This window comes from Schistocerca gregaria, chromosome X (genome assembly GCF_023897955.1).
Source record: "Schistocerca gregaria isolate iqSchGreg1 chromosome X, iqSchGreg1.2, whole genome shotgun sequence".
Taxonomy (NCBI): domain Eukaryota; kingdom Metazoa; phylum Arthropoda; class Insecta; order Orthoptera; family Acrididae; genus Schistocerca; species Schistocerca gregaria.
The window spans coordinates 280,988,738-281,002,208 of record NC_064931.1 but is presented as its reverse complement, the minus strand read 5'-3'; the positions used below and the strand labels follow the sequence as shown (position 1 = coordinate 281,002,208).

The 13,471-nt window shown below is 38.5% G+C and overlaps 1 protein-coding gene across 6 annotated transcripts in view; it reads left to right on the top strand.

Annotated features, from left to right (window-relative positions):
• Nucleotides 1-13,471, top strand: part of LOC126298845 (uncharacterized) — a 190,788-nt gene that overhangs the window by 152,073 nt on the left and 25,244 nt on the right. For all 6 annotated transcript variants that reach the window (XM_049990333.1, XM_049990332.1, XM_049990331.1 and 3 more), the window contains one exon: nucleotides 647-843. In XM_049990333.1, coding sequence (XP_049846290.1) covers nucleotides 647-843 — 197 coding nt within the window. The remainder of the gene's footprint in view (nucleotides 1-646; nucleotides 844-13,471) is intronic.

The following is a 13,471-nucleotide window of genomic DNA, read 5'->3' as shown; positions in this document are numbered from 1 at the left end:
GAGTGTGTTTGAATATCCATGCAATTATTAGTGATTAAAGGTTATAACAAGAACTAACACATCTGCTTACCCATCCTCCCCTCTCCCCCACCCCCTTCCACCAGTTTAGTTTTTGTACACCACCAGCAAACATTTAGGGTGAGTCAGCTGATGGTCCAACATGTGAGGAAAACTAGGTTACTCTACTGAAACCCCTTCTATCATAGCTTCGTTACTTGATCAGAAAGAAAAGGGGTGAAAAATAAGGAATAACCTCACCACTAAGAAAATTTCAGTGAGCTAAGGAGTTATGGTCCTACAAAAAGAGCAGCTTCAGTGAAGAGAAGGATAAAGTGTGAAAGGGTTTCTCTTGTGACTACACTTGACATACACCAGACACTATACCCTCTCCTTTATACTGACAAGCAATAGACTATCTCATACTATGCATGCACTTTATTGGTTACTTTCAGTAATTCATAGCTATCAGAACACAAGGTCATACTCTTGTTGATCTGAAGTAGTAATGCAGATAAAAATCTCTTAAGATTCATGAAATTATTAAATAGTTAAATAGCCTAGATGTTATTTCATAGTTCAAGCAATTACAAAAATAATTTTCAAGTATTTTAATGGTATGTTTCTCATTTATTTATTTCTTTTCCAGGTCCATGGAGGCTGTAGTTGGATGCATTCTGAATCTAACGAGCAGTGGAGATGCAGATTGTTATAAACTGAAAGCAACTGAACTTCTCAATGGATTATTAGCAAAAGTTTATCTACAGATTGCTGAATGTTATTTACAAAATCATTTGATGATAGAAGCTTCTTGCTTTCTACAGCGATCACTGGAAATAAAACCAGGTATTTTGATGCAAAACAAATCTCTACTGTTATTTTATTGGAGAAGTGCAGCTAAGCATCTCTCCACAGCTGCAACATAGCACACACTTTGTGCTTATTTAATGAACAACAAAACTTATTCAGGTCATGCAGAAAATGAAAACCCCTTGGTAGACACCAGGATTCAAATCCCGTGTATGTGCCATACGTAAAATAAATTTGCTCAATCATTGTTGCGCAGTAATATTGTACAAAGAATTCCAGTAGTATGAATATATCATCTCGGAGGAAGTGTCATCAGCATTGGATATTAATATAAAACTACATGGATTTTGTAAATGATGGTTGAAAGAACTGCCCACCACTTCATTAACAGGAAAAGTAACAGTTGGTAGATAGGCACATAGAGGGAAATATGGCATCTCGAGAGTTCCAGGGGAAGGAATATATTGTTAAGAACTTAAGGAAATTGCAAGAAACAAGAAATTGTGGAGGGTGAAGATTAGTGCACATGGCGCTGTATGCCCTAGAAAGTTAAAGTGCATACGTCTAACAGGCTGTAAATAGTCTCCTTACAATTACCAACAAACCACAATACATTAACTGGTTCTGTTGGCCTGAACTAAGTAACCCTCAAATTATGATGTACGTCTTGTCTAGATCTCATCTCTGCCATATCCGCACGCACAACAACAGCAACAGTTTTCTCACTCACTACACTGTGATGGAACTCCTTGCTGCATGCAGATCTGATCTCCACCTCGAGCCCCGTCTGCTCGTTGGTGACTTCAGTGAAACAGTAGTAAGACAAGTTCCTTACTATGATTCATTTAGCTACAGGTGGCCGCCGTGGTGCAGTGGCCATGCCCCCTCTCGGCACATGGTCGGTTGCTGCGTGCAGTGTCTTGGCAGTGTCTGCGTGGCCTGTGGGTGTGCCGTGTGCCCAGCTTATCAATACGCGACCCAGTACAGCAGACCGGATGGCAAACTAGTGGCATCAGTGGTGCTGCAGATGGCAAGAATGCTGGCAGGGAAAGCCAGCATCTCTGTGAGAAGTTTAACTTTGACAAACAGCAGCACGAGGTGCCATGGCACCTCCACCAACGAAGACATGTGAGCGACAGTGTGGCCCTGGAGTCAACCTGCTGTCCCCTTAGGTAGTAATCTGCTGCTGCTGCTGCTTTGGCACAGGAGAAGGCCCCCTATGTGATACAGTACTGAGACCCAGGCAAAGGATAAGTACCAAGAGATGACCACGAAATGGCAAAGGCCCAAACTGATGGTAGCTGCTGGCTGATCCATGTTCCGTCGTCACACAGTGTAGTCCTCTAGTCCCAACAGGTCCTGTTGGATTGCTCATACTTTTATCTGAAATTGATGAGTTTGTGTACAAGTCAATAGCTCAGTTGTTATGATGTTGTACCACTTTGGGCCACCTACAGGACAAACAGTATCCTGGCCTAAAAGTGTAGTAATTCCCTGGCTAACCCTGCTGCAGCAACATGTGTGTGGTCTGCCTCAGAATGAATATAGTTCTGTTGCTGCAAGCAGGATGCTGATGTAATGCACCCACCAGCTGCCTCCGTCCTCTGCAGTGCTATACTACTAGACTTCCACAGAATCACCAGAAACCTTTGAGGCCACTACAGTAGGTAACTGCATCATCTGCAAAAAGTCAAGTTACTATTGATATTGTCTGCAAAGTCATTAAGGTACAACACTGGCAAACCTGGCAATGCTTCACAATTGCTAAATGTGTATGGGAATTGATAAATATCCCAAGCTCCCCCCCCCCCCCTTTCATTCTGCCCATATTCTCTTCCTCCCTCTCTTTTTTTATCCGCTCCTTCTCCCTCCCCCCTCTGTCTGTACAACACGACCTTCCCCTCTCCCTGTCCATCACCTCCTCCCTCCTCTATATATCAGTCCTCTCTTCCCTTCTGTCTATTATCCATATCTCCCTGCCCTCCCTCCCCCCCCCCCCCCCCCCCACGTCTATTTCTCCGTCCTCTTACCCCTCTCTCTGATCTCAAGCCTTGTTTATTGTTATTGCAAATCAAACCTTGATTGGGAATTGAAGTCACTGAAAATGAATGGGTAAATTTGGTTGAAATCATTGGTAGATGTATGAGACACACCTCTTCTGCTGCTGGATCTGTGAAGACAGTAGTTTAATTGACAGTATGTAATAAAATTATGATCAGTGAATTGGTAGGACTACAAAGATTTGGACTATTCAGATTCTGTTGTATTCTAATCATAAGCTGATCAACCATAAATACGCCCCCTGTTTTATATTAAAATCTATACATTGTTGTTTAAAAAAACATACACCCTATTTTTGTATTAATTTTTATTAGAGAATCCCATAAAAATTTGAAGTAAATTGGTCAAGAACGTTTCTAGATTTTTCATAACAATTTTCCACTTTATATATTACATGCATGGTTATATAATATACATCATTAAAAGAATATGGCCTTTGTCTGTCCGAATGTTCATTAGAGTATTGTGTAGAAATTTGAAGTAAATCAGGCAAGTATTTTTCAAAAATTTTAGTAACAATGTTTCCTTTTTATATGTTACATACATATTTATATATTATAGCTTATACACAACTGAATGTTCATTAGAGTGTCATGTAAAAATTTTAAGCAAATTGGTCACATACTTTTCAAGATTTTTGGTAACCACATCAAAACTTCTCTTCATATAGTAGTATAGATGAACAGGCCGAGTCGCAGCACATATCCCATTGACACACCCTAAGTTTTTACATCTGTTGATGACTCTCCATCTGGGATAACTTTCTGTGTCATCCCAAAAAAAAAAAAAAATCCTCAATCCAGTCACAAATTTATCTTGATACCTCATAGGATCATGCTTTTGGTAACAAACATAGGTGGGGTACTTTTGAAAAAAATGAGGAATAATGCATTTACCTAACTGCCATGATCAGTTGCTTTCAGTATGTCACGTGAGAAAAGTGCAAGTTGGGTTTCACATGATCAGTGTTTTCAGAATCCATGCTGATTGGCATGAAGGAGGTCATTCTGTTCGAGATGCTTAACTTTGTTTGTGCTCAAAATATGTTGTAAGGCTCTACAACAAATTTATGTCAAGGCTATTGGACAGCAGTTTTGTGGATCACTTCTGGTACCTTCCTTGTAGACAGGTTTGACCTGTACTTCCTTCCAGCTGCTGGGCAGTTTTCCTAGTTCAAGGAATCTGTGGTAGATTACAGTTAAAAGGAGGACTAACTCAGCCCAAAATTCAGTATAGAATCTGATAGAGATTCTACTAGGCTTTAGAGCTTTGTTCAACTTCAACAATTTTAGCAGTTTTTCAGAACCTCTGACACTGATATCTATAGTCACTGAATGCTTCTCTCATTGAGCTCTTCACAGCTAAACAAATTTCGTTCAGCATCTCTCTGTCTGTACCCCTATGTTTTGTCTTACACTTGTTATGCAGTAGTCAGTTTCTTTAGAAGTTTCTGTACAGTGAGTATATACCATGAAGGGACCCTACCATCACGAACTGTTCTACTGGGTACATATCTGTCCAGTGCATGGTCAACTATTTTTTAAACATGAGCCATAGTCACATCCGGCCATCCTGATTTAGGTTTTCCGTGATTTCCCTACATCACTTCAGGCAAATGCCGGGATGGTTCTTTTGAAAGGGCATGGCCGATTTCCTTCCCCAACCTTCCCTAATCCGAGCTTGTGCTCCGTCTCTAATGACCTCGTTGTCGACAGGACGTTAAACACTAATTTCTTCCTCCTCCTCCTCCTCCTCCTCCTCCTCCTCCTCCATGAGCCATAGTTCCTCTACACTCTACATGCTCCTGTCCTGTGATAAAAGTTTCAAGTTCCTCATTAAGATATGACATAACTGTTTTACTGTTTTTGTTATCTAGTTTACTGAACAGATATATCTTTCTGCTTGTTTTAGCTGCCCTTTTTACATTGGTAATCATTGTGCCATAAATGCCTCAGGGTCACTGATAACCAGTTTTGATGTGGACGTTCTCAAAGAGACCAGGTCTATTTGTTGCCATTCAATTATTAAAATTTTAAAAAAATTTAAAAAAAATAAAATAAAAACTTGTTGCACTCCACATACAGCTACCTGAGTACAGGTTCTGGATATGTAGTACATGCCTGACCAATTTTGGGGTGCTGTGCAGATCTCAACCATTTGGGATAAGTCTCGAAAGTCACAGCCCAGCTTGTCTCAGAATTTCAAGTACCTGGTCCAAGTATTCCACTCGTCTCAGAACCAGATCTATTCTCGGGGCAGTCTGCAGATTGTGAGATTCATTGAAACTCAATGAGCAAGTGTGGTATTCTCAGCCTTCACTGCCATGCACTGGAATGATCCCTGCATGACCTTGTAGTGCAGACAAGAGGCATAGTTTATCCTACATTTGCCATAATCTGCTGATGGTTGTATCCTGTTCCCTCAATGACTACTGGAATAGTCTATGCAACATGTTTAATGCTGCTCACAAGGACACCCACTGAGTGCACATAGTGTTCCTTCTCATCCTACGTTGCCATTTTCCTAAAGCCATCCATTCACAGAATGTGGAAACACACATGGACGAGGAGCTGGTGACGTCACAGCAATCATGGAATTCTGCATTCCACTACACTCTGGATTGTGAAGTGAAGAATATGGGATGTCAGAATTTTGCCTCTTGGATAGGAGTGTGGCCAACAAGATGTGATATTGAAACTTCCTGGCAGATTAAAACTGTGTACCGGACTGAGAACCGAACTTGGGACCGGCACACAGTTTTAATCTGCCAGGAAGTTTCATATCAGCGCACACTCCACTGCAGAGTGAAAATCTCGTTCTGGAGATGTGATATTGTTTTATATCACAAGCTGCACATATGAGCTGCCATATAGTATGATGAGACGGGATTTCTTTATCATAGAGCACATGGTGTGAGTATAAGCTGTTTCAAAAATGAGCAAATTGAGTCATCATTTTAGCTATGATTTGTTGTAATAAAATGAAGACAACTACATATCAGCAGATAAAGGCTTCCTCTATTTGATGTTTTTACTGTTGTAATTTGTGTGCTATGAAAGTATACCATTTAAGTCAAGGGCACAATGATGATACATCAAAATTGTGTCATTTTGATACAATTTCTCATAGTAATGACATCTATAGATATAATCCGTAGGTAGTGTATACCATATACAGAGGCCAAGTTGAATTTGTAGCTAAGTTGATAGCATTGTGAACTGTAAAGCATGTGGCAGTAGGTTTCTATCTACTTCCTTCTAAATCATTTTGTTTTCTAAAAGATTCTGCATATTTCTGATTACTGTATCTGATGTTACTTATTGTACATAATATATTTGTTCCAATTCTTATTACAAAGACCACTGACTGGAACATTTACCCAGCAGCCACAACTCCAAATGCTGCCAATCTACGTCAGAAAGTAATCTATATGGTGAAGTACATTACTTCAGAGTGATTGTAATCTGTGCAACATTGAGAATATGGGTATTATGTGTGTGCAAGCTGACATTACACAGTATAACTACATTCAGTTTAAAACAAAAAATGGGATGAAGATTCAGTTAAGTTAAAGAATGACTTCTACTAGTATATACGTTGTACAGTGCTCCTCACTGTTCAAGGCATTGATGATTCCAGAATCATCTTCGCGATTTCCTCCGCTGTTCTTTGACAGTTGCTAACAGGGTTAACGCAGCTATTTTGTGCGCACCCATTTTTACAAGGAGACGTCCATTAATTACATGAAAGGTTTTTTATTTTCGTTTATTTTAATTTCGACCCCCGCCTCTCCTCCCCAATTGGTGGCATGTGGTTGGACCCTTCCTCTGTACCCCTCATGTCAGATTTACCCTGTAGTCGGGTAACAGTATGTAAAAATTACTTTTTTAAATTTGTTTTAAACATTGATTGAAACACTTTAATAAAAATTTATTTTATCTAGAAAGTGTATTAAACAGTGTTTTTAACACATATCTAAAAATATTTTGTTGGTAACACACCAACTATGAGTAGTATGAAAAGGGACATGCAAACAGAGATAGATGCACAAAAAGGCTACACAAAAATGGTATTAACTGTTTTGACAGATACTTAAAAAGTTGACCTTTTATTAATATATCATATATATTGAACCTTTACTTACTTTGCAGATGAAAGACAAGAATGTTTGTACCTTCCTTTGAACAATATAATTACGCAGTTTTTCAATATCTTGATTTGTATAATCACTCTGAGAATTCTTACTGATGAATTTCATCCTAGCTTCCTTCCACAAATGATTAACTTCTTGCTTACATGTGTGTTCTGATTTGTCGGCATGCTGTTTAACATACACATTGTAAAAGTCAATTTTCTCCAGCACTACTTCAGACATTAGTCAAGTCCATGCTGCGTCATGATGCGGCCCTTCTGCATGCTGCAAGGGCCCTACTGATATTAGGAAGGTGTACCAGTTTCTTTGGCTCTTCAGCGTAGAGTGACTGATCTTCAGGGTGGACTCCTGTTATTGTCACAGCCTAAGAGGGAACTGCTATCAAGTTGCAGAGGCGAGCAGTGTAATTTTTAAGAAATGGCTATATTGATCAAAGACATGGTTGCTCCTGCATTGACTTGGAAAATTATACTCCACTACTAAAATATGAAGGAAAATGTGCACATGTCTAATTTTTAGCTGAATGATCATATTTACACTACTGCCTGCATTTACTGGCCGTATCTCAGTTTTACTCTTCAGACTCTTTTTGCATAATTTATTTCGATGTACAAATACTAAGAGGCACAAAAAAAACCTCCCCTATGATGCCAGCAACTCTTTTTTGAGCTGCAGGGCTGTCATTAAATCCATAAGAGTATGAGGGGGTGGAGATCTCTTCTGAACAGCATGTTGCAAGGCATCCCTTATATGCACAATAATGTTCATGTCTGCAGAGTTTTGTGGCCAGTCGAAGTGTTTAAACTCAGAAGAGTGTTCCTGGAGCCACTCTATAGCAATACTGGATGTGTGGGGTGCTGCATTGTCCTGCTCAAATTGCCCAAGTCTGTCGGAATGCACAGTGGACATGAATGGATGCAGGTGATCAGACAAGATGCTTATGTACGTCTCACCTGTCAGAGTTGTATCTAGATGTATCAGGGGTTCCATATCACTCCAACTGCACATGCTCCACACCATTACAGAGCGTTCACCAGCTTGAACAGCCCCCGCTGACATGAAGGTCCATGGATTCATGAGGGTGTCTCCATTCCCGTAAACTTCCATCTGCTCAATATAATTTGAAATGAGTCTCTTCCAACCAGGCAACATGTTTTCAGTCATCAACAGTCCAGTATCAGTGTTAATGGGCCCAGGCGAGACGTAAAGCTTCGTTTCACGCAGTCATGAAGGGTACACAAGTGGGCCTTTGGCTCCAAAAGCCCATATCAATTATGTTTCATCGAATGGTTCGCATGCTGACACTTGCTGATGGCCCAGCATTGAAATCTGCAGCAATTTGCAGAAGGGTTGCTTTTCTGTTACATTGAACAATTCTTTTCAGTTGTTGTTGGTCCTGTTCTTGCATGATCTTTTTCTGGCCACAGTGATGTCGAAGATTTGATGTTTTACTGAATTCCTGATATTCACAGTACACTCGTGAAATGGTCATACGGGAAAATCACCACTTCATCGGTGCCTCAGAGATGATATGTCCCATCGCTGGTGAGCCGACTATAACACCCTCGTTAAGACTCACTTATATCTTGATAACCTGCCATTGTAGCAGCAGTAACCAATCTTAACAACTACGCCATCACCTGTTGTCTCATATAGGCGTTGCTGACCACAGTGCCATATTCTGCCTGTTTACATATCTCTGTATTTCAGTACAAATACCTATACCAGTTTCTTTGGCACTTCAGTGTAGATGCAGAGTATAAAGCATTCAATAGACACCTGCAGTTAAGTAATAAAGGGACTTGATATGGTGAATGCACTTTACATGGATGCCTTAACAGCATTTGGATTTTCGTTTTGTGACTCAGCAAATTTAGTACCTCGGAACATGCCATTATAAGAATTACACAAATTGAGTAACACATATCCTGGTCTGCACTGTACAGTGAACTTACATTCATATATCTCAATTAAGCAGTGTTTAGCCTGTTTATGGTATCCCAGTCCAGTGAATGTGGAAGCCCACTTGAGATGGCCAATAGGTAGTGGCAGTACCTGTGAAGTGTTACAGTGGCCAGATAATGCCATCCATACTTCATGTGAATGCTGTAGCCAGTATCTCTCACCGTGGCTGAGATAAATATGGCTCCATGGTCAGTGATCCATCAACCTGTTGCTAGTTTCTGTTGTATATTTATAGCCATCTTTACTGACTCCTGATTGTCTGTACTACATATTACATTGTATTGGTTACTCAGTTGACCACTCTGTGGAATCTGTTTACTTTTTATTCATTTGTCTGTCTCATGTTGTCAGCATGAATGTTTCACCTAGAACACTTGTTGTTCATTTTTTCTGTTGACCTCTGATGGGGTCTCAAAGGAACATAGCAACATATAAGACGAACAGTTTGCTATTAAGAATGCCACTATCAAGACACAGTATGGACATTTAGGGTTTATGGTCATGACTTGAAGAACTGTTAACTGGGGTCACTAGAGTAAAATGCTTTTTGAAACTGGATCTAGCAGATGATTATCTCAGGGTACCATTAAACCAAATCAGCAGCAGCCAGCTGGAATAAACAGTTCCCCATTAATGTTTCAGAGTTTTAACAAACAGCTGGCATCATCGTGTTCCTTTCTGGGTACATTATTTAAATGACATCATCACAAGTGCCAATCAGGAAGACTGTAAATGAAAATCTTGAACACGTTTTCAACAACGTGCAAGATTCTCCTTGAAATGCAGTCTGTCTAAGAACACATTTTTGTGCCCAGAAATCAAGTAGTTGGGGCACATTGTGTACACAACAGGGATCTGTCCAATTTCCAAACACTTAAAAAAAACTAGATAGTAGTAGTAGTAGTAGTAGTAGTAGTAGTAGTAGTAGTACTCTTTTTACGAGGATATAGGACACGTCAAAGTATTTACAGGTTTAGACCAATTCATATACATTTACAGACTTCTAGTTAAGACATCATTAGATTTACTCCTGGTATACAATACTTTCTTTTACAAATAACCTATTAAATAACGTAATGCCACACTGTTCACTCATATCTCACTATCAGTCACTGCACATGCTATATACACATTGTTTCATAACCCTTCACTCACTACGCACAAAACCACACACACACTGGTGATCTCTGGGCCATTTTCTGCACCGCAGCTTCCAATTTGCTATCCTGAAAAACTGAGTGAGCATCCCTCTATAATGAGTGAGATGTTGAGCTCAGAAAGAGGAAGGGGTGTTAGTATTGTGCTATGCATAACTTGGGGGTTTGTTTTTCTAGAAAAGGAAAAAAGAAGGAAAATAACCTAGTGTGAAGGTATTATATGGAATGTTGGATGTTTTATAATCATTATTATTATTATTATTTATTTCTATAACATTTTTTCTTACCAAACCCCTACTCTGTTTTATCTAAGTAATCCTTCAATGTATAAAATGTACTGCATAACAAGTACTTTTTATCTGCCTTTTTAAATAGACAAGGGCCTTAGACAGATCCAAAAATATGCCTGTGACACATTCATCTTTGTCAAGATTATCAAGTAGAACTTTTTTTAATTCTTCTATGGCTGACTCCGTATTTTTGCCACTTCGGAAACAAAAGTGTGGTTCACTTTAAAAGATTGTATTTATTCAGGTAATTCATTAATCTGTCTTTTATAATTGCTTCTGTTATTTTTGAGAATGGTGACAGCAGGGAAATGGGCCAGTAATGTTCTATGTCTTCTGCATATCCTTCCTGATGCAAAGGTACAACTCTTGCCTGTTTTAACAGCTCTGGAAATGTCCCTGGTGTAAAGGATCCATTTATCATAGTTGTTAAGGGGCCTCGTATAATATCTATGCATTGTTTCAGTACACACATCGGTACTTCATCTAAGTCTACTGACTTTTTATTTTTTAGTTTTTGAACAGTTTTATTGACTTCATTCTCTGCGGTTGTAAGTAAAATGCTCATTTACATAGTTTGCTAAATGTTGTAGATCAATTATTACCTTATCCCACTCCCTTAGCAAGATGTTACTCTGTGTTTGTTTGCCTCTCCCCGTTTCCTTTTTTATAACATCCCAGACTGCTTTGCTTTTATTCTCTGCATTATACATTATTTTGTCATTAAATGACTTTTTTGGAGCAATCAGCTCCTTCCTATAGATCTTTTTTATCTATGGTAGAAATTTAAGAATTCGGGATCATTGTGACTGTTTTTCATGGAATTGAGGTATTTAAGTGTTTGGGAGGACTTCTTAATGCCTGCTGTTGTCTATCTGTTTTTGTGAGATGTTGATACAGATATGCATACTTCTGGAAATGCCTTTTCAAAATTCAATTTAAATAATGTGGAGAATTTAGAGAATTTCATACTCACATTGGTTTCCTTACACACTTCATCCCAGCTTTGTTTTGCTAGTTCTTTTGAAAGATCTTTTATTTTGATTTCTGATAGATGTCGTTTGTTGGCTTGTAGTTTAGGGAATGATTTGATGCCTGATTGTACAATTGTTATTCTTTTACAGCTACATCACATTTTTACCTGTCCATATTTGTGGCCACATGGTCAATTACTGATGCAGTCATTATAGTAACCCTTGTTGCACTATTAACCAATAGGGACATGCCAAAACTTTGAAGGATATTTATGAGGGTGCTGCTGGATTGATTTATAATATTAGTGTTGATGTTAATGTCCCCACCCAGAATTATGTTGACCTTTGTACTTGAGACTTTATCTAGAACTTCTGTTAATTTATTGAAAAAAGTGTCCACACTACCACTGGGAGATCTATACACACACAAAATGATTAATTTCTTGGTGATATCAAGCCATGTTAATTCAATAGCTGATATTTCAAAGTGTTTGTCTTCACGTACTGTACTGAGGTTAGGTCTTGATTTGAACTTGTAACACTACTGTCCGCTACTGTTATACCATAACTTTAAAGTTGGAGTCGGGTCGTGAAATAAAATTATCTTATTAAAGCAATTATGGTATAAAGCAACAGAGCAGTGTTACCCTCCGAGAGGAATTTTGTTATGTTGATCATGTTGTACCTAACGGAGGTGGCTTATCGGAAGTGAAAGTCAGAATTACATAAATATTTAAACAGTAACAAACAATATTTTACCTAGCTACACTGTTCAAAGAATAAAGAAAATGGTAGCCAGCCTAATTAGGCAAAAGAATGATTGACTTTCTTGTTCAAGAAAGTAGGTATGAGTAACTTCAACGGACAAACACAACCTATACTTTGCCACACGTGAGTGCAATGAACTGTGGCACCTGAATACAATATGTTCACGTTAAGTTTGGAGGTAACAGATCAGAACAAACTGTTTCCATAAATATAACAGATAACAAAACATACTATTACCTTGAGGACTTAGTCAAACTGAATGGTCTCAATAACACTACTATTAAAATTCACTGTAGAATCGTAAATTGGACATAGGTTTAGTATTACTTTTCAAACAAATTCCAATCTGATATGAAATATGGATATGGTTCACAGCAAATTTAGTTACTGCACACTACCAAACACCTTTCTACTTAGAATGAAAATTAAATTGAGTTCACTAACAAATTACTTCTCACTGTCCTTTTAATAAAGAAGTTACTGTTTTCATAGATAGTGGTTTTTCTGTTACTTGTTACCTAGCACAAGCACAATAGACAAACTGTTGATCCTATTATAACATTAATATGCACTTTTAATACACAAGAGGAATCCAGTATTGTACAGAATTTGACTTGAATAGCAAGAGTAATTAAAACTTTCTTTAATTAAGTAACTTGGTGCATTTGAACTACTTTCTATAGAGGGGGGCCCTTAATCTTGACCACTGTAGCAGAGCAAAGTAAACACACTTTCAATACCCTAGAGAAACAAGTACTTAGCCAGCATGAACATATAACTCTCAACAGTTGCAGTTCTGAACTTTTACTGCAGTGAAACACAAATTTGAGATATTTGTAAGATCCTTTCAACAAACAATATTAATTTTAGCACACTCTATTGCCATATTAATTTTAATATGCCTTCAATAAAGGACACACGACAAACACTTTAGCATGGGATGGATCCTAAGTGGATATGTGACTAAGTGTAAATCATGGTAGGTACAAGAGTTCAGTCAAATTTTACCTTTTATTTGGGTACACTATAACATCCTATGAACTGATCCTTCACTGTACATTAGTATAGTGTTCCATTACAGTGATTGTGCAATGTGGTGGCGATTGCATGTTGATAGGTGGATTTGCAGGTAGAATTGCTGAACTCTGTCATTTCTTGGTAGCGATGATAGATACTAATTCCAGAATAGTTCCAGCTCTTTATCCATCCACCCGAGGCATTGGAAAGCGTCAGGAAAAGCCTCTCTCGGACCAGCACAATACACACCTTTTACATGAGCAGTTGATAGTTTGGTAGCTC